Source organism: Bubalus kerabau, chromosome 20 (genome assembly GCF_029407905.1).
Source record: "Bubalus kerabau isolate K-KA32 ecotype Philippines breed swamp buffalo chromosome 20, PCC_UOA_SB_1v2, whole genome shotgun sequence".
NCBI lineage: Eukaryota > Metazoa > Chordata > Mammalia > Artiodactyla > Bovidae > Bubalus > Bubalus kerabau.
This window is the reverse complement of record NC_073643.1, coordinates 44,982,628-45,003,147: the sequence shown is the minus strand read 5'-3', so window position 1 is coordinate 45,003,147 and position 20,520 is coordinate 44,982,628. Positions and strand designations below refer to the sequence as shown.

The 20,520-nt window shown below is 49.6% G+C and overlaps 1 protein-coding gene and 1 long non-coding RNA gene across 7 annotated transcripts in view; both read left to right on the top strand.

The window, feature by feature from the left end:
- The first annotated feature begins 1,080 nt into the window (after positions 1-1,080).
- LOC129635087 (uncharacterized) lies at positions 1,081-1,784 on the top strand. The gene is made up of 3 exons (XR_008706094.1): positions 1,081-1,230; positions 1,400-1,490; positions 1,663-1,784. It is a non-coding gene; the product is annotated as an uncharacterized LOC129635087 (long non-coding RNA).
- A 9,819-nt stretch (positions 1,785-11,603) lies between these two features.
- FLNB (filamin B) overlaps positions 11,604-20,520 on the top strand; it is a 139,365-nt gene continuing 130,448 nt past the window's right edge. For all 6 annotated transcript variants that reach the window (XM_055557711.1, XM_055557710.1, XM_055557709.1 and 3 more), the window contains exon 1: positions 11,604-12,071. In XM_055557711.1, the coding sequence (XP_055413686.1) occupies positions 11,780-12,071 (292 nt within the window). In that variant the 5' untranslated portion in view covers positions 11,604-11,779. The remainder of the gene's footprint in view (positions 12,072-20,520) is intronic.

Genomic DNA, 20,520 nt, shown 5'->3' with positions numbered 1-20,520 from the left:
CCGTCTCCTAGGACTACTCCCCTGAACTACTGCGTCCACCCCCGCAATCCGAGCATTATTCATGCCTGAAACATCTCAGAAAGCCACAACAGCCCTGCCCTCCACCCAGACCCACACAGCCTCATAGCTGGTGTTCTTTAAAAGGTCATCTTCCTCCCTGCCCTTACTGACAACCCCCCTCCCCTCCTCCCGCGGCCCTTCACACCTCCCTGTTTCCCTGTGTGGAGCAGGGACATGCCTGCCTTTCCAGCTGTGTGGCCCCCATCAGGAATTCGCCCGCAGACACCACCTTCCATCTATCTCTAGGGCCCTCTGTGCCGAGCTGGCCTGTCAAGCACCTGCAGTCAAGACCTGTGGAATCTGTTCCTGTTTCCACGCCAGCCTGTCCTGTAGAAAGTACATGACATTGAGTACAAGCCTGTCCCACCTGCTTCAAGGGACCCAGAAGGCCCTGCCCATTTCCAAAACAGGGAGCCACTTTATTTTATTTATTTACTTTGGCTATGCCTTGAGGCATGCAGGATCTTAGTTCCCAGGATAGAACCCGTGCCTGCCCCCTGCATTGGAAGCACGGAGTCTTAACCACTGGACTACCAGGGGAGTCCCTGAGCAGCACTCTTCAGTCATTGCCACTGCCGCTAGTCCCCAGGATCAAGGCTCCTGGGCGGGATGGTCCCTGTGAGGACAATACCACACACTCAGCGCACACCCAGATCCCTTCAGCCTATGCCAATTACTTCCAGCTGCCAGTAGCCATGTCCTTCTGCCCGATGACTTTCTGGTCGCTTGCTCACCAGGTGAGTGCTTTCCATAAACTAACTTGTTTAGTCATCATGATAAGTCCCCACTCTGACTGCACAGGAGAGCCAGAAGGACCTCAAATGAACACCCCCACCCCCACCCCGATCAGTAGCCCTCCACCAATAACTGATGGCAAAGCCCCCAGCTCCTCCCCATTCCACATTCCAGGAGCAGCCCTCTCATTAACTCACCCTTTATGGGCTGCCACCTTGCCTGTCTCACCTTCCACCTCCCCTGCCAGTACTTCCTGGGATCACTTTCCAGATAAATGTCTGGCATTTGAATCCGAGGCTTGGGTCTGCTTGTGAAGAAACCCCAACTAAGACAACACCTAATGTGCAACGTGTGTCGATCACTTTGTGCTGAGCTCTGTGTTCAACACTTCACACGGCTTGACTCATTCCATCCTGCGACAGGCAGGGCTCTGAGGTAGGGACCGTTATTGTCTCCATTTTGCAGATGCAGAAACTGACTCAGAGCTGGGGCTCGAAGCCAATCGACTCCTCCCTGACCCAATCCTCCAGCTGGCCTGAATTGCTTTCAGTTCCTCAAACTGCTCTGCTCACTCTCCTCCTTCCCTCTGCCTTCTGAGACACAGGGAGGATAAGTCACTTGGTCACAGCAAGTTAGAACCACTTGGACTCAAGAGGAGACTTCCAGGCTGGAAGCCCTTACACTTCACCCCTGTGGTAGGTGAACAACAGCCCCTCAGAGTCCACGTCCGGACCCTGTGACTATAATGGTGCAGACATGATTAAGTGAAGGATCTTGAGGTGGGGAGATGATCCTGGGTTATCAGAATGGGCTGAATGTAATCACAACAGTCATTTTAAGAGGGTGTCCTCCACCCATCTCTTTCAGACAGAAGATGATGTGATGACAAAGCAGAACAGAAAGAAACTGGAAGATGCTACGCTGCTCCCTTTGGAGATGGAAGACAGAGTCATGGGCCAGGACATGCAGGAAAAGGCGAGGAAACATTCTCCCCTGGAGCCTCTAAAAGGAACCAGCACCTTGACTCTAGCCCAGGGAAACTGACTTTGGATTTCTGGCCTCTAGAACTGAAAGAGAACACATTGGTGTTGAGCTAAGCCACTGCATTTATGGTGGTTTGTTACAGCAGCCACAGGAAATGAATGCAATACTGAATCAGTTCATCCCTGACCAATGGCTCAATAGCTGTGGTTCAGGACAGCTGACACCTGGCAGGCGCTTCACCAAGCCCTGGGCCAACTGCAACCCATCCCTGGGGACACCTGGGGCCGGGAGCACAGAGAAGGATCAGGGAAGACCCCCTGAGCTTGAGCACACTTCAGCATAGGCTGGGAGGAAAGGGCAAGAAATGGTGCCAAACAAGGAGCCAGCGAGTGCAGACGCCAGGAGGTGACAGAAAGCTCAGTCATCTGAAGAACTGAAATGATTCAGCGTGGCCAGACTTTGAGGGAGAAACGGTAGAAGCCCCGTGGTGTGGTGGGTCGGAGGGTGGGCTCCGTGGGTGCCTGGGCGTGAGGCCGTGCCTTGCTGTCTCCCGAGTGTGTGATTTGGGCAAGTAACTTGACCTCTCTGTGCCTAGTTTCCTCACCTGCCTGATGGTATTTTATGTGTCTGTTTATCTTCATTTATTTAAAAAGTTTTATAATTTTTATACAAATTTTAAAGGCTACTTTCCATTTACAGTTACTACAAAATATTGGCTTTATTCCCTGCATTATACAGTATATCCCTGAGCCCATTTTACTGTCGGTCATTTCTACAGCGTCCCCCACCCGCAACCTGATGGTGTTTTCCTCACTGGGTTCTGTGAGGGGTAAGTGCATCTACAGCAGTTGGAACAGTGTCTGACAGAGCAACCGTAAGTCTGTCATTGACGCCCACCCCTATCAACAGCAAGGTGCCTTCTTTCTCTTTTATTGGGAAGCAGCACTGGATGAAGATTTTCTGGATACTGACGGTGGTGATGATGAACATGATGCTTCCTGATCACCTGCTGTGCTCAGCCCTCATTACCTACCCGATTTTGTAAGTGTGAGGTGGGCATTACTGTTATTCAAGCGTAACTCAGATTTGAACCTGGGTCTGAGTCTAGAGGCTTCCCAGGTGGCTCAGTGGTAAAGAATCTGCCTGCCAATGCAGGAAAGTCGGATTTGATCCAGGGGTGGGGAAGATCCCCTGGAGAAGGAAGTGGCAACCCACTCCAGTGTTCTTGCCTGTAAAATCTCAAGGACAGAGGAGCCTGGTGGGCTACTGTCCATGGGGTCGCAAAGAGCTGGAACACGACTGAGTGACTGAGCACTGAGTCTAGAATCTCTGCCTTGCCTGGACTGCCTATGTTTTCCTGGGAGGCAATATGGGGCTGTGACCCAGAGCAGGGGCCCTGGAGTCAGCCCTATTAATAGCATGCTTGGTTAACATCTCAGTTAACCAAGTTCTACATCACGGGGCCTCAGTTCCTGCTTCATGGGGTTGTGTAAGAATTAAATGTGTCAAAATGTGTTAGCACCCTGGTGAGCTGTTGCCATACTGTCACCAGAGAAGTTTTGCATTCTAGAAAGCCACATGGTCCAGTAGACTGCCTCTGGTCCTAACCAACCTGGGATTGAATGGCTGGTCAACCATCGATGTCAACGGAGGTGCAAATTTCTCACACTTGGAGAACGGGGGCCCCTCAGAGACCTCATTACGCTGGGCCAGCCATGTTCTGATTGTTCTCTTTAACTTCTCAATGAGCTTCTGTAGCCAAGAGCTTTCCCTCTGCTTAGCAACACTAAGGAGAATGCTCCGGTTACTGCCAGCCCTTCCCCTCGCCTCAGTACTAAAGATCTATATGGAGCTTTTGAACAGGGGATTGACCTCCAGCTATTTTGGAAGGGCCTGTCTTCTATCCGGACCGATTCTGGTCTGAGCTGAGAGTGTATTTACTGGCCAAAGTCTGCTCCAAAGTAAACACGCCGTCACATTCCTCACAGCCTGTAACCTCTGTGGGGAGAAGCTGGGGGCCGTCATGGAGCGAGGAAACCTTATCTGACTTCGTTTCAGCAGGATTCCACTTAGCTTCACTTGGTGGGGTGGGGGACACGGGGAAAAAAAGGGAACAGATAGTCTTAAAATGAGCTGAATTAAAGAGCACACTGGATGCATTCCCTGCAATGACAGGTAGAGACTAGGAGATTTAGAAGTGAAGGAGCACACATTTTAATATGAGTGTGCCTTTGCTTTTTTCTACCCATAAACATAAAACGGATCTGTTTTCTTTCCTTTCTTCCTTCCTTCCTCCATTCTTCCCTTCCCCCTCTCCTTCCTTCCCTTCCTCCTCCCCTCTCTTGTTTCCTTTTTCTCCCTTCTCTATTTCATTATGATATACTCACAGTACCAGCCACACATACCTGTGCTGTTGTTGTTTAGCCTCTAAGTTGTGTCTGACTCTTTTGTGACGCCATGGACTGTAACCTGACAGGCTCTTCTGTCCATGGGGATTCTCCAGGCAAGAATACTGGAGTGGGTTGCCATGCCCTCCTCCAGGGGATCTTCCCAACCCAGGGATCGAAGCCAGGTCTCCTGCATTGCAGGTGGATCCTTTACCATCTGAACCACCAGGAAACCCATATATATATATATCCATATATATATATCTCTCTCCATATATACACAAATATGTATATTCATGATACCATTACTACAATCAAAATGGAGACCATATCCATCATTCCAAAAATTTTCCTCATACTTTTTTGTAACCTTTCCCTTCCATCCCTTCCCACATTCCCCCTACATCCCCAGGCACACCCTGATCTGCTTTCTGTCACTATAAATAGCTTGCATTTTCTAGAGGCTTACATAAATGAAATCACACAGCATGTATTCTTTTTTTGTCTAGCTTCTTTCACGGAGGTTACTTATTTTGAGATTTAGCTGCGTTGTGCGCGTCAGATCCTTAGTTTCTATTGTTGAGTACTGACTAGTTCATTGTATGGATGCACCGCAGTGCATTCGTCAATTCACCTGTTAATGGACCTTTGGGTTGTTTCAGTTTGGGGCAATTACAAATAAAGCTGGTGCAAACATCCAAGTACAAGTCTTTTTATGGACACATGCTTCTATTTCCCTTGGGTAATTACCTAGGAGTGAAAGAGCTGGATCATAAGTTTAATTTTTCAAGAAATTGCTTTCCAAAATGGGTTTACCATTTTACCTTCCCACCAACGATGCATGTTTCAAAACAGAGAAACATTTAAGGTAGAAAGAAAGTCCTTAAGGTAGAAAGTAAAACTTCTTATAATTCTACTTCCTAGGTAACTGTTTCCTGTAAGTCCTTCCAAAGTTTCTATTTTTTTTAAAGTACACACAGAACCAGACTGAGACATAGAAGCGCTCCTGCTGCTGCTGCTGCTGCTAAGTCGCTTCAGTCGTGTCCGACTCTGTGTGACCCCATAGACGGCAGCCCATCAGGCTCCCCCGTCCCTGGGATTCTCTAGGCAAGAACACTGGAGTGGGTTGCCATTTCCTTCTCCAATGCAGGAAAGTGAAAAGTGAAAGTGAAGTCGCTCAGTTGTGTCCGACTCTTCGAGACCCCATGGACTGCAGCCTAGCAGGCTCCTCCAACCATGGGATTTTCTAGGCAAGAGTACTGGAGTGGGGTGCCATTGCCTTCTCCAAGAAGTGCTCCAGGCAGGCTAATAATCTGGGATCCCCTCAACTTGATATTTTAAAAACAGTGTTTCAGAGTGGTTCAAGGATGTGGAGAAACTGACATTTCTGTTCATAAAATAGATAATTCTTCTTTTTTTAGAAACAAAGAATTTATTACATATACAGAATAAACTGTTGTCTTTTCCTTGGAATTTTCCTGAAACTGCAGTTGTCCAGGCAGTTTTCTGGGAGCTAAAGGGCCCATGGTTCAGGTGATGAGTGTTGTGTGCTCAGCCGTGTCTGACTCTTTGCCACCCCATGGACTGCAGCCCGTCAGGCACCTCTGTCCATGGGCTTCTCCAGGCAAGAATACTGGAGTGGGTTGTCATTCCCTTCTCCAGTGGATCTTCCCGACCCAGGGATTGAACCCTCCTGTGGCTCCGGCACTGGCAGGTGGTTCTTTACCACTGAGCCACCTGGGAAGCCCAAGATTCAGGTCATGAATAAACAAACCAGCATGCAGCTCTGACCGGGGACCAAGCTGACAGACCAAGGCTCTGAGAGAGCTGTCGCCTAGCTGGACTCTGGCATGGTGGTGCCAAGGTCAGGAATGTTCTAGTTTCCTCCAGAGGAGGCTATTTCCCTCTGAGCACCGGTTAGGTCTCAGTGAGCGTGAACACTCAAGTTAACCGGCACTGTGTTTTGATCTAGACCAGTGCTATTTGGGTTCCCCTTCTAGTCTTGCACCCTAATAGGCTGCCTGGCTGATCAGTTCTGTGCATATATTCACATGTATTAGTTCTACCTTCATTTAAAAAAAAATGTGTACACAAATTGAATCATATAAAGTCACCTGTAACTTGCTTTTCTTTTTCCCCACATTACAATAAATTCTGAGATCCTTTCACATCAGCCTATGTGTAGATCCATCACATTCTTGTGTTAAAAAAAAAGAAAAAAGTACCAAGGTGGTCCACCAGATGGATGTGCTGTAATGTGGGACTTAGCAACTTTAATGAGCACATGAATTGCCTCAGGGACCTTGTTAAACTGCAGCTTCAGATTCAGCAGGACCAAGGTGGCACCTGGTGCCGTAGGAGCTGCTGGCAGGATCACACCATGTGACCTCTACCCACAAGCGAGGGACACTTGGCTGCTAGAGACAGTGTGCTGCAGGAAACAGGCTTGAATATCTGAAAGGAGTACTAGAGAACAGGCTTGAGAGTCAGAAGACATAGTGTTGAACTCTGACCCTGACACTAACCATGTGACCTTAAGCAGGTCAAAACCTTTCTGAGTGGCCAGTGACTCCCTCCTCCCCCAGCAATTCAGTAAGTGGTCACAAAGGCCTCCACTCTCTCTTAGACCCTAGGGATAAAGATAAACAATCGCTGTCCTTGAGCGCTCTGAGTAATACTACTAATCCTGGCCTGAAGAGCAGTGGGGGAGGAGGGAGTCAACAAGATAAGGATGGAAAAGGGCTTTGTCAGTGGTCCAGCCATCCACAAAAGGGCAGTTCTATTCCAGTTGGAAGGCTGACTGGGTTTGCCAGGTGAGAGTGGCTAGACAGGGTTTTCTTTAGCTGAAAAGTACTCTGTGACATTTGTCTGCACTTTAGAAAAGCAGACCAGACTCACATAAATCTTCCAAAGAAGTCAAAGCCAGATGGGATTGAGGAAGAGGGCCCAGTCATCTGCAAACTTTTTTTTTTTGGTGATTCCAACAAGACTGGGGTGGGGTCTGGGGCAGTGAGTTCCATCTTGGCCTAGGAAATTATGGGAGGAATCCAAGGCCCTCAGTATACCCTGACTCCTGCTCCTGCTGAATGAATACCACACGGATGTCCAGTGGATAGTGGCCACTGTCTTCAGTCCTTTGCCATCGCTGGGCAAACTGTGCTCCTGGCAGTCGCGCTTAGAGACTCAGAACTGGCCTCTGGAGTTTGTTAGTCCAGGGTCTGCAACCAGATTCTGACACCTGATTCCCAAGGGACTCTGAGCAAGTGACCTGATTTCTTCTTTTTCGTTTTTTTTTTTTCAGCCTCAGTTTCCCTACTTGTAAAATGGGGCTGATAATAACACTTTGAGCATCAAGCTCAAAGTGTTCTTGAGAAGACTAAAAAATTAACCCCCAGGGCTTCCCTGGTGGGTCAGTGGTAAAGAATCTGCCTGCCAAAGCAGGGGACACAGGTTTGATCCCTGATCCGGGAAGATCCCACATGGAGGAGCTGCTACACCCGTCAGCCACAACTATTGAGCCTGTGCTCCAGAGCCTGGAAGCTCCAACTACTGAGCCTATGTGCAGCAACTACTGAAACCCACACACCCAGAGCCTGTGCTCTGCAGCAAGAGAAACCACCACACTGAGAAGCTACTGCAAAGAGAAGTCCGCGCACTGCAACCAGAGAGTAGCCCCCAGCTCTCCGCAGATAGAGGAAAGCCCGGGCAGCAACAAAGACCGAACACAGCCCCCCACCAAAAAAAGTATTCGTAGTGATAAGGATGGTATTAAAAACAAAAAACAAAAAAACCCTCCCAGACATGATGCTTAGCTCAGTACCTGGCACTAGGAAGTGGCCAAGTACTACAGCTGTAGGATCAGAGAGAAAATCACAATCACGTAGCCCATTGAGTGGCTCCAGTAAAGAATGGCTTTCATGAACACTGCTCTTCCTGTTCTGAGCGCTACCTTAGCTAGTGGGTGAGTGGGAGAGTTGGGGTACCTTTTCGCAGCAACCTGCCTCCTAGCAGCCCCCACCTAATCTTAAAATCTCAGGGTAGGGTTGCCTGGTGGGGCCCCTGGACCTGTAAAACACCTCTGCTTTTGCCACCCCTTTAGAGGAAGGCCAGCTCTCCCAACACCCCTCTGTCACCCTCCCCGCCAGAGTAGGCTTCCTCTTAGCACCCCACCCACGTGGTTCCAAGGACCTCTGCAATCAGGGCTGGCAGAGGAGGGTGAACCCTCCCACTTCTCCAGGGAGCTCCTGAGAGAACCAGCTCCTCTTCCTCTAGCGGGTGGAGACAGAGCAAATATTCTCAGTTATATTTTGCTTCTCTTTCTTTCTGGCAGGGTGTGGACACTGGTGTAAAATTACAACTGAGGAGGCCCCCACCCTAGCGGAGAGGTGCATCTGGTGAGAATGGAAGTTCACTTTGTAAGTCCTGGTTCTTCGTCTCTGTTGCCTTTGGAAAGTGGGCTTCTAAACCTGGAACCTTCAGATTTCACTGTTTGATGTCTGTGACAATAATAGCAGTATCGGCCCCCTCAGCTGACATGTACACGCCAAGTGTTATACACATGGTTTCTCCTTTGTCAGAAATTCCTGGGAGGTACACTGTTAATGTAGGTTACAGCTAAAGAAACAAAATCAGGGTAGCTGTGGGTCCCTGCTCTTAATCATGATTACTGTATTGTCTTTCTTAGCCCTTCCTTAGAATCTAGTTTCTGTCACTCTGTGACCTTAAGTATCTGATTACTCTTCTCAACCTCAGTTTCCTTACCTGTAAAATGGGGATAATAACATCTTCTGGAGTTGCTGTGATAATTAAATGAGAATATCAGCGCTTAAGAAGCAGAAGCTTCCATTATTATTTTTACTATTACTACTATTCTTATTATTTCTATTATTTTTTGTTAAATGAGAGCCTTGTCGACGTAACTGTGGAATGCATTGGTGAAAATGCTCCCTGCAGAAATGCCTGCCCTCTTCTTTTATCAAATGTTGATGGAGAGCTCTTTGAAGACCTTGTGTGCTTCCTCCCCTTGTCACCAAAGCCACTGATCACCCTCCTCCACCATGGTTATGGAGTCCCCTTCACTCCGCATAAACTGATCCCTTGGGTGTCTCCTGATTGGATGTGGAGAATCACCAGACTCATCCTAAGCAGGGACGTCTCAGCTCAGAGTGAGGTGGACTAGATAGTTATATGCAGAACTTAGTTATCTGTGTCAAGACCTGGTGAAAACAGACATATCTCCTAAGAAAGCAGAACCTTAGTACATTATCAGCTGCTGAGTGAACTGAGTTGATCATATTAGCTCCAGTCTTACCTAGCAGGGAGGAGGTCCCCTTGGGAGTGAGACACTGGCTGATAAGTTTTGATGGATGCCTTTGGGTGGAAGAAAGCTTGTGGAACTAGAAGCCTCGAATATGGGGTAGGCAAGGTTACCCACAGTGCCTTTAGTGAATCTGCTGCTTAGGTTGTGTAGACAAAGACAAGGTCCAGGCTGGGAACAGCATGGCAGCTTTTAGGCATAGTACAGACTTTGGCATTAGACACAGGTTCACGTCCAGCTTTGTCCAGTTCTTACCAGCTGACCTCCAGCAAATTTCTTCACTTAATCACAAAGAAGGGGAATGATTCTTCCAATAGTTACTGATCCTAACAATGGGCCAGAGCCAGGGCCAGGGCCAGGTAATACCTTCTCTTCCTCAAGACTCTTCTGGGCATTTCCAGTGAGTGAGGCACTCTATCTGAAGAAAGTGCTTCACCTTGTACACAAATGACCCGTTACATAAGGCTACAACCACACATCTGCGGGCTCCTCCCAGAGCTGGAAGTCCTTGACAGCTATCCATCCTGCCCAACCTCTTCCCAACTGGGTCCTTAAAAGAATTATATGTGACGATAGAGAACCAGAGAGAAGACAGCATGAGAGACTCCGCCTGATGTTGCTGGCTTTGAAGATAGAGAAAGCAGCCTCTGCCAAGGAATTTGGGAAGCTTCTAGAAGCTGGAAAAGCCAAAGAAATGGGTTCTTCCCTAAAGCCTCCAGAAAGGAATGGATCCTGCCAATACCTTGATTTTAGCTCAGTGAGCCCTCTGAGGGACTCTAAACTACAGAAAAGCAAGATAACAATGTGTGTGTGTGTGTGTGTGTGTGTGTGTGTGTGTGTGTTTAAAGACAAAGTTTTGGTAGTTTGTTACAGCAGCATTAAGGAACTAATATACATGGCAAATTATGGTTCATTTCTATCACCACCATTAGGGTGTTTGTGATAGTTGATTTATATTTTTTTCTCCCATTAGTCTATGAACTCCTCAAGGTTAAATTGTAGGTTTGTCTTATTTACCATTTGTTGGCAGGAGTCTGAGTGAACTCCGGGAGTTGGTGATGGACAGGGAGGCCTGGCGTGCTGCGATTCATGGGGTCGCGAAGAGTCGGACACGACTGAGGGACTGAACTGAACTGAACTGATAAGAAGGCTGATAGCCCTTCAGTTAGTAGGCAGTCAATAAATACTATGAACGATAATACTATAATTCATATGTGTTCAGTTCATATGAGAAGGATAATGTCCATTTCAGGGACTTCCCTGGTCACAGTGGTTAAGAATTCGCCTTCCAGTGCAGGCGACAAATTTCCATCCTTGGTTCGGGACCTAAGATCCCACATTCCACCTGGCAACTAAGCCAGCGCGCCCCAACTGCTGAGCCTGTGCTCTGGAGCCTGAGCGCTCCAACCAAAGATCCCACATGACGCAACTGAGACCCGAGGCAGCCAAATGAATTTATTTTTTTAAATGTCCATTTCCTTCACGATGCTCCTAGTGCCTAACACGGAGCCTGTGGACTGTGTTAGTCGCTCAGTCGCGTCCGACTCTGCGCACCCGTGGATTGTTAACCCGCCAGGGTTCTCTGTCCGTGGAATTCTCCTGGGAAGAATACTGGAGTGGATTGCCATTCCCTTCTCCAGAGGGACTTCCCAACCCAGGGATCGAACCCTGGCCTCCTGCCTCGCAGCCAGATTCTTTACCGTTTGAGCTACAGGGAAGTCCTTAACACAGAGCCTACCTAGCACACAGCAATAGCTCAATAAAAGGTCTTATTGAAACTTACTGAACCTGCAGGTGGATGAAATACCCCTCCCCGCCAACCTCTCCAGCGTGACCCATGCCACCGTCCCTGCCCATTCTGTCCAGGTTCCTACCTCTGCACGTCCCCTCACTCCGGAACCGGGTGACCTTCTTGAGAAGCCGGACATCTCCCGCCTAGCTTCCTTTCACCGAGGCGGTGAGCACAGAACGCGGGGACCCCAGAGGACTTGGGAGTTCGCGAGCCGCAATGCCCGCTTCGAGCGGCAGGGGGCGAGCGTGGCCTGGGAGCGCCCTCCCGAGGGTTGGGACGGGGCGGGCCTTCAGGGGCGGGCCGACTCAGTGCGCAGGCGCGGGGCCAGACGCCTCGCGCGGCCACGGGCAGGCGGGCGCAGAGCAGCCCTAGCTGCGGCTTCGGTAGCAGCGAGTTCGAGCCCCGCTCCCGCTCCGCTTTGGTTTTTCGCTCCCCGCGGCCCTTGGGCTTCCATACGACAGTCTCCGGCAACTCGCTGCGCATAGCGCTCTCCCCGCCGCCAGAATGCCGGTAACCGAGAAGGACCTGGCGGAGGACGCGCCCTGGAAGAAGATCCAGCAGAACACCTTCACGCGTTGGTGCAATGAGCATCTTAAGTGCGTGAACAAGCGCATAGGGAACCTGCAGACCGACCTGAGCGACGGGCTGCGGCTCATCGCGCTCTTGGAGGTGCTCAGCCAGAAGCACATGTACCGCAAGTACCACCAGCGGCCCACCTTCCGCCAGATGCAGCTGGAGAACGTGTCCGTGGCTCTCGAGTTCCTGGACCGCGAAAGCATCAAGCTTGTGTCCATCGGTGAGTGCCCTGGCCCGGCCGGTACCCCTCGCCCTCCAGCCTCCACCGCGCGTGCGCCCCTGTGGAGGCTGAAGCTCCCCGTCGGGTGCCCCACCACCACCACCGCGCCGAGCACCCGCGGGCTCCGTGTGGGCTCCGGGACCGGGGGACGTTGTCCCCCGAGGACGCGAGGACAAAGGGGACCTAGGCCCCCTCGGGAGATCCATCCTCCAGGGCGTTCTCCTCGTGTGCTCGCTCCCCGCCGTGCGCCGGGGCTGTGCGCCTATTGGGGGCGGTGGGTTGAAGGTTCGGGTTGAGGCCGCACGGGGAGAGTCGGGGCTGGGGCATTTCTCTGCAGCTGGGGTGTCGCAGCGGGAGCTGGGGTGTCGCAGCGGGAGCCGGGGGACTGGAAGCCTCAGGTCTGCGGTCCCTGGCGGGGTGGAGCCCTCGTCCGGCGCTCCCTGGAGCGCTCGCCCCGCTGCGCCCCGCGGCCGCCGAATGGGAGTTGGCTGGGAGGCCAGGTGGGAAGGCCCCGGGAGGGACTGTTCTCTGAATCCGGGGCCTCCCGCCCAGGTGGAGACGGGGACCTGGCGGTCGCCGGAAGGGGTGTGGGCCCCGAGGTGGGAAGGGGAGCCGCGGGGGTGTGTCTTTCTCGCTCCTAGCTCAGCTCTGGCCGCGTTGTCGCCGCCGAAGGTGTCATTCAGAGATGGGTGGTGGTCACAGTAACCGCTGCCTTGTAGGAGCCCCAGCTAGTGCGCGCTGGGTGCCCTCAGCCTTCCCAGTCATCTCCCTCCTCACGCAGCCTGCGAGCTGGGGCGCCGTTAGACCCCTGTTGCAGACGAGGCGGGGCCAGAGGGTTAATGGGCTTGCTCAGGCTAGCGAGGGTCCAGCTGAGAATTGAAGGAAGTGGGTGACAATTAAAGGAGACTTTGCCTTCCTCTCCCCGCCCTCCCCACACCAGGGTCTTCCTGAGAGGTGGGGAGGGAGTTAGCTTTGGGTTCCTCTCCCTCGCCTCCCCCCGACCCGCAACGGGGGAGGAAGAGTGGGGGTGAGGTCCACCCCCCCTCCCCCCCCCCCCCCCCCGTGACCTCGGCTGGTTGAGGGCTTCTGGAAGGGTCACAAGGCGGCTGATGGGTGTGGACTCTAAGGATCAGAGCAAGGGGCGTGTAGTGTGTGTGCCCGCGCGAGTGTGTTTGTGTGCAGAGTGTATGTACACAGAGCATGTGTGTGGAGAGCATGTCATTGTGCAGAGAATGTGTGTGCACCTACATTGTGTGTGTGTGTTTGCTTTCTGCCAGATGAACCTCGTGCCGTGAGTAGCTGCCTCAGGTCTCTTCCTGAGGAAAGCAGGCCTAAAGCTGGGTTCCAAGGCTGAGACTCCTCGTCCTCTCCACCGCCCTCCCCCACGCCTGTCTTGGCAGGTAGGGCTGCTTCCTGGGCCACCGCCCAGTCAGCCTCCCATGGAGGGTGGCGTCCCTGCCCTGGGAAGCTGTGTGACATGCTGTCGCCTTTGGGGCACCAGTCTCCTGTAAGGAGGAAAGGAGAACCTCAGTTTCTCTGGGAATTATTTTCTTTTCAGATTCCTCAGATCCCTCTGAGGAATCTCAAAGGCCGGCTGGGCTCAACATGGATCCCTTCTTCTTTGCTTTGAAAATGTGTATTTATTTAATTAACTGAACAAAGAAATTTAAAGTAAACTAGGAGTGTCCGAACATGACATGAAATCTCTTTAAAAAAACAAACAAACAAACAAACAAAAAACCAAACCACAGTACTAGAAAATCCTGGACCGACTAGCCTGCTAGCTGTTTACAGAGGCTGCAGCTGCCTGCGGCATGGTTTCCCATCAGCGCCCCCAAATTGAGGGCCTTATTCTAGACTTTGTCTGGCCCCGTACATCTTTCCCCTTAGCCCTCATGATTTTCATTCCTGAACCCAGCCAGGCCACAGCGATTTCTTCCGTCCTGGCATTCCAGGGTTAGCGTTCCCTTCCCTGGTTGTGGCCTGTGGACTTTGGCAGTTTCTCGCTATGGACCTCTTCCCACCACAGTTTACACTGTTTTATTTTCTCCTTTTAAATAATTTCTTGGATCATATTCCCCAGAGTGGGATTCCTGGGTCAAAGGGTGTGATCACATTTATGACTCCTGTCATTGGCTGCCTAGTTGTTCTCCAGAAAGATCTTACAGCAAACAGGTTTTCCAGCCTCTGGAGCCTGGAGGGAGAGTTGCCAAGGGCCAGGACTCCCTGAGGCGGTCATGCCTGAGGCCTCTTCCCTCTGCTCCTGGGACTGTGCAGGGTAAAGGCCCTAGAAAAAAATTCACATCCTGCGAAGACTTCAGTTCAAGCTTTCCCTGCTTATGCTGTGTTGCATTGTGCTGACGATGACAAATGAGCTCCAGCCTGGGACACAGGCTAGGTGTTGAGTGTGTTCTGTTGATGACCCCGCTGATCGCCACCTTGAATCCTTGAGAGCTGGTTTCCTTGTCTATGTAATGATCTCCCCACCACTTCCCAGTCCAGGCCAAGTGCTTAGAAAATGGTTGTTGTTATTACTGGGGATGGTGGTTAATATCATTGTCTTCAGTCGAGTCAGTGGAGTCCAACTCTTTGTGACCCTATGGACTCTAGGCTGCTACAGTGACGCTATCTATGGACTGTACTGCCGCCAGGCTCCTCTGTCCATGGGATTCTCCAGGCAAGAATACTGGAGTGGGTTGCCATACCATCTTCCAGGGGATCTTCCTGACCCAGGGATTGAACCTGTGTCTCCTGCATTGGCAGGTGGGTTCAAATTGGGGAGGAGCCTGGTAAGCTACAGTCCATGGGGTCCCAAAGAGTCAGACACAACCGAGCGACTTCATTTTTCACTTTTCTTTACGACTAGCACCACCTGGGAAGCCAGTTAGTATCATTGCCTCTATTTAAAGTTGGGGAAATGGGAGTGAAGTAACTTCTTGTGAGTGTCACCCAGCTGGTGAATGTTGACTGGAACCTAGGTCTGACAAGTTGTTGATCTTGAGGCTTAACTGACCTATTTTTCAGGGTCAGAAATGAGTAAAATACAGCCCCATTGTCCCACCAGAGAGCTCATATGAACACAAAGTTTTGTAACTCTGGGGTGTAGGGGTTATGGTTGGACATCCATACATTGAGCCTCTGACCTTGAACAAAGGGAGGCCTTAGGTGAGGGATGAGATTAATCCTCTGAACTGTGAAGAGGGTCCATGAGATGAGTGTCATGTCAGGAAGTGAGCAGAATCAGTTTGCACCTTTTTTTGTTTGCTTGGTTTTTTGCTTTTCTCTCTCCTTCCCTTCTCTTCCCTTTGTGCTGTGCTCAGTTGTGTCTGACTCTTTGCACCCTCGTTGTCTGTAGCCCACCAGGCTCCTCTGTCCATGAAAGTTTTCAGGCAAGGATACTGGAGTGGGTTGCCATTGCCTTCTCAAGGGGGCTCTCCCCAACCCAGGGATCAAACCCTCATCTCTTGCATCTCTTTCTTTGGCAGGTGGTTTCTTTATCACTAGCACAAGTGGGAAAGCCTGAGTTTGCAATTTATATCTTGTTTTGAGGTGAATTTGTTGAGGTAATAGCTGCCCTGTCTTCAGTGGTTTTGTTGTTTGTTTGTTGGAGATTCCTACTACCAATGGGAGAAATTTCCCTCCTGTGATCTGGGAAAGGAGCTATGCAGGGTTTTGTATACTTTGGGTAGCTCCCAACAACATACGTTGTGGGACTCATTAGAGTTGGATATAGGCGCCAGTGTGTGATATAGGTAGTCAGATGCTGAGAGCAGTGTGGCTTTTCTGCCTCGAATTCCCTGGCTGTTGTTTATGTTTGTGATTCCTTGTAAGGTGGGCCCATCCTCGGCTTCATCCCAAAGTTGAAGTTACTTCTTACACCCTGGGCAGTTCATAATGAGGCCTCAGCATATTTAATTCCAGTTGTCTGCCAGGAGCTGGCAGGTTTATTTACTTGTTTTTCCAAAAGCTTTTCTGATCCTGGGCAGTGCAGCCAACTTGGAGAAGAAGGGGTCTCCCAACCCAGGAATGACAGTCAGGGCAGCCTAGAAATTTGGTTGGTGTGTTTTGGTTTGATCCTTTATATAAAGGAATTCTTTCCTTTTTAATGGATATGGTTTGACCCTGATGTTTGCTTAAAGTGCCTGTGCTGGGCCAGCACCCCAGAATAGGCGGGGTGCATGTTCCTAAGATCTCCGGTCACTGGGCAGAGTTTCCAGGGTGGTAGGTCACTCACTCCGTTTTCTTTCCTTTCATCCCACTCCCACCAAAATAATGTGCAAATAATAGTAAATTCTGCTCTGTCCTGTAAATACTTAGCAAATACCAGTGTGTCTTTCAGGCAGTGTAGTTCACATCTAGAAAGAAAAAGAAAATGTTAGTCGCTCAGTCGTGTCTGACTCATTGCGACCCCATGGACTGTAGCCTGCCAGGCTCCTCTGTCCATGGGATTTCCTAGGCAAGAATACTGGAGTGGGTTGCCATTTCTCCCAGGGATTGAACCCAGGTCTTCTGCATTGCAGGTAGATTCTTTACCATCTGAGTCACTAGTTCTCATCTAGGAAAGGCTTAAAGAGCAGCAAGATGGCAGGCTTCCTGAGAAGTTTCTGGGCTACTTGTAACAACGTAACACATTAGTGTCAGTTTGTTAAGAGCTACGATTCTTGGTTCAAATCCTACTTGCGACTAAGCGATTAAGAAACTTCTGTGCCTTGGTTTGCTTATAGCTTAAATCAGGATAATAGCTACTCCTTAAAAGGTTGCTGTAAAAACTAAACAAGTTAATATTTTTTAAAGTGCTCAGAGCAGTTCATGGCACATGAACTGTTGGTGCTGTGTGTTTGGTTAAATAAATAAAGTGCTGTCCAATAATATTCTCAAAAGTCACACTGGAGGGTTTGCACACCAAAGGACATTTAAAATTGACACCATGCTGGGGAGACCAGCTTGGTTGGCTAATGGCGATTCCTGTTGCTCTAATAGGGTTATGGATTGCCCTGAGGGTGTCCCCTCCTTCGCAGGGGGTGACCTCTGGTTGTGTTATGATTTTTTGCCTCCAGGACCCATTCATTCCAGCTTTGTTTCTGAGAGCTGGACAGGAGTTTGGAGTGGCTGGTCATTCCAGTCTCCCACCCGTTCAGGAATCTCAGGGCCAAATCATTTCCAGATGGTAGTTAGACGTCTGCAAGCTCCTCCAGCAATGGTGGGGCCAGCATACCAGTCTGCAGCTGCCTTCTTTCTTGGAGAGTCTGTGCTGAAGGAGAGCTTTGATTTGGAGCCAAATTATGTCTCCTGGGCACTCCCTCTTCGCTCCCCACCCGGGGAGGGGGTCCTGATTCTGTGCTGTGAAGCCGTATCATGGGTTAGTCAAGGATGGCTGCCTTGCTCCTTGGGCAGCAGCTGCTCAGGAGCCTTGGGGCCCTGCTTGCATTGGCTCCATGGCCAGGGTACTGCATCGCCCTGCTTTCTCTATAAATGGCCTTCAGGGTAGCACATACCTGAAGCTGTTTCTCACCGTCATTCTGACCCATAACAGTTGTGCAACTCTGGTCCACTGCATTAACCTTTCTGAGCCTCAGAAAGGTTTGTAAAACAGAGGCAAATGATAGTTCCTATCATAGCTTTGCCGAGAGCATTCGATTTGAATTGGTTAAGTTACAGCATAATGCTGGCGTCGTCATTATTACTATAGTGGACTTTGTCTTATCCTCAGTCTATTCTCTGGCCAGTCCTGCCACCGTCAAACGGTGTGTTGCTTATCCCCCTCCCTCCAGCTTGGAATTTCCAAGGTGCCTCTCAAAGTCCTTTCTTTCTTCCTTTCCTCATTTAACCAGCATATGAAAGACCAGCCCTGAGCCAGGCTTGGTGCTAGGGCCACAGGAATACAATGAGAGCCATGTCCCTGGCTTGCCTTACTGCTCAGCACAGAGGAGAGACAAGTCAGCAGGGAGTGTCCTTCTCAAACCTTCAGGCACACACAGATCACCTGGGAACTTGAAAATGGGGGCCCGTTAAAAATGTCAGCCTGATTCACTAGATTAGGGGTGAACTCTGAATTCTGGTCTTCCAGTTGGCTCCCAGTTGTCAGTCTGCCGACCACCATGTAATAGTAAGGACTAAGATGACAAGCCCTCTGAGGGGGAAAAGCACCTTCGGTCAGGCTGGACTGGGTAGTTTGGAGGGCTTCCTGGAGGAAGGGGCTGTTGTGCTGAAACCTGAAGCCTGACTATAATTAGTCAGGTGAGCCCAGAAGTAGAAGAGTGTGTCAGGTGGAGATCGGAGGGGTGGTGGAGAGGTAGGCAGGGGCTGGCTCACAAAGGACCCTTTGAGGCTAGAGGTTGCCAGTAGAGCATCTTCTTTTAGGGAGCCTGGGGGAAGGTAAGTGAACCCAGCTGAAATGGCTCAGCTAATCTGAGGATCTCCTCACTGTTGCTCCAATTACTCCTATCAGAAAAGAAAAAAGAATTGAACGTACCCCTTTCTCGTATGTGTATGTTTATAAGCTGTATACATATACCACTGTCAGTCTGTATATTAAATATTACTAAAGTTTAATTTCTTTTTAGGTAGCAAATCCAACTAGAAGATCTGGTTTTTCTTCTACTGTAATGGATTATCTTTTGCATCCTTGGGGTGCATATACCCTGTTTGGGGGCCCCTGACAGCTTGCATATCTATATTTCCTTTTCCTTTTTTCCCCATATTGTTATTAATCTGTGTTTGTTTATTTTAAAAAAATGTACTTGACTGCTCCAGGTCAGGATCTTTGGATGTGGCCGGTGAACTCTTAGGTGCAGCGTGTGGAATCTAGTCCCCTGACCAGGAATTGAACTCGGGCCCCTGCATTGGGAACTCAGAGTTTTAGCCACTGGACCACCAGGAAAGTCCCTGCATTTAGTTTTCATCTTTAATTTTTCTCCATTGAAGAGGTAGATCTATAATTATAACCTCTTCCCCCAACAAATTGAACCAAATGATTAAACCCAATTGGATGAGCCATTTCCATCTAATTGTGTGGTATTTCCTGCTCTTGAAAAAAGATTAAAAACTGTCTTTCATGACATTCTAGGCTTCTCTGGTGGCTCAGATGGTAAAAGAATCCACCTGCGATATGGGAGACCTGAGTTCGATACCTGGCTTAGGAATATCCCCTGGAGAAGGGCATGGCAACCGACTCTAGTGTTCTTGCCTGGAGAATTCTTTGGACAGAGGAGTCTGGTGGACTACAGTCCATGGGGTCACAAACAGTTGGACACTGCTGAGCGACTAAGTAACACTTTATGATGTTCTGCTACAAGCCATTTTACATTACTATTGTAAATCTAGTTATGCATTAAACATGTTTGATAATCACCAAATGGACTCACGTTGTTGTATGATAAACAGCAGTACTTTCTTCTTTGAGGGGCTGGGAAAGCAGCCTTGAATGTATAAGGTGCCTGACTACTTTTCTTCAGAAATTGAGTCCCTGTTCTGGGAAGAGAGTCTGTTTTGACAGAGTGTTGACTTCCTCCTTCCCCCATCGTCCAATCCTGGCTCAGGTAGACAGCGTGGCAAGGAGGACGCTTGTGCTCCTCTGTTCTTGGTTGCAAGAATGCCCACCATGATGCCCTTCGTGTACTGAATGTTGCTGTGTGCACACATGTCTCTAACATAAGATCTAGTGTCTCCCTGTGCCTGCTCTGTGCTAAGCATTATCCTGAGTGCCTTGCTTTGATTACTTCTAATCCTCGTTATGAACCCTGCACAGAGAGTGGCTTTATATCTATTTCCAAGTTATAGATGAGAAAACCAAGGCTCAAATCTACCTCACTTCACATGCCAGCCATGATCCTTGCCTGCATTAAGCTGTAGTTTTTGTTTTGTAGTGTCAAAGTTGGGTTCCACACTCAGAAAATAGATATATTGTTGTTGTTTAATTGCTAAGTCATGTCCAACTCTTTTTCAGCCGTATGGACTGTAGCCTGTCAGACTCCTTTGTCCGTGGAATTTGCCAGGCAAGAATATTGGAGTGGGTTGCCATTGCCTTCTTTAGGGGAACTCCCCAACCCAGGGATTGAACCCACATCTCCTGCATTGGCAGGTGAGCTCTTTACTGCTGAGCCACCGGGGAAGCCCGCAAATGTTACAGTGAGAGATTTTCTACTGCTTTACTCCTGTTCATTTCTATTTTATTTAAAACACTTTTATTTTACTTGAACATTTGGACTTGGTTAGTGTGAAATTGAAATTTCCTTCTATAAAACACAGCTTTGGGGGGCCCATTTGCCTTACCTCTTCTGGCACCGTGAAGCTTTCATGGGAGCCTTCTTTCCAGTTCTTGGAGACGGCGCTCTGGTTCTTTCCTGCCTTTTTTTGGTTTTCAGGGGCAGTGATTTCACTGCAGGTCTGGACAACAGGGACTAGTTGAAAGTCTTCTTGGGGGAGCCAGGCACAGCTTTCTTTGCGAGGC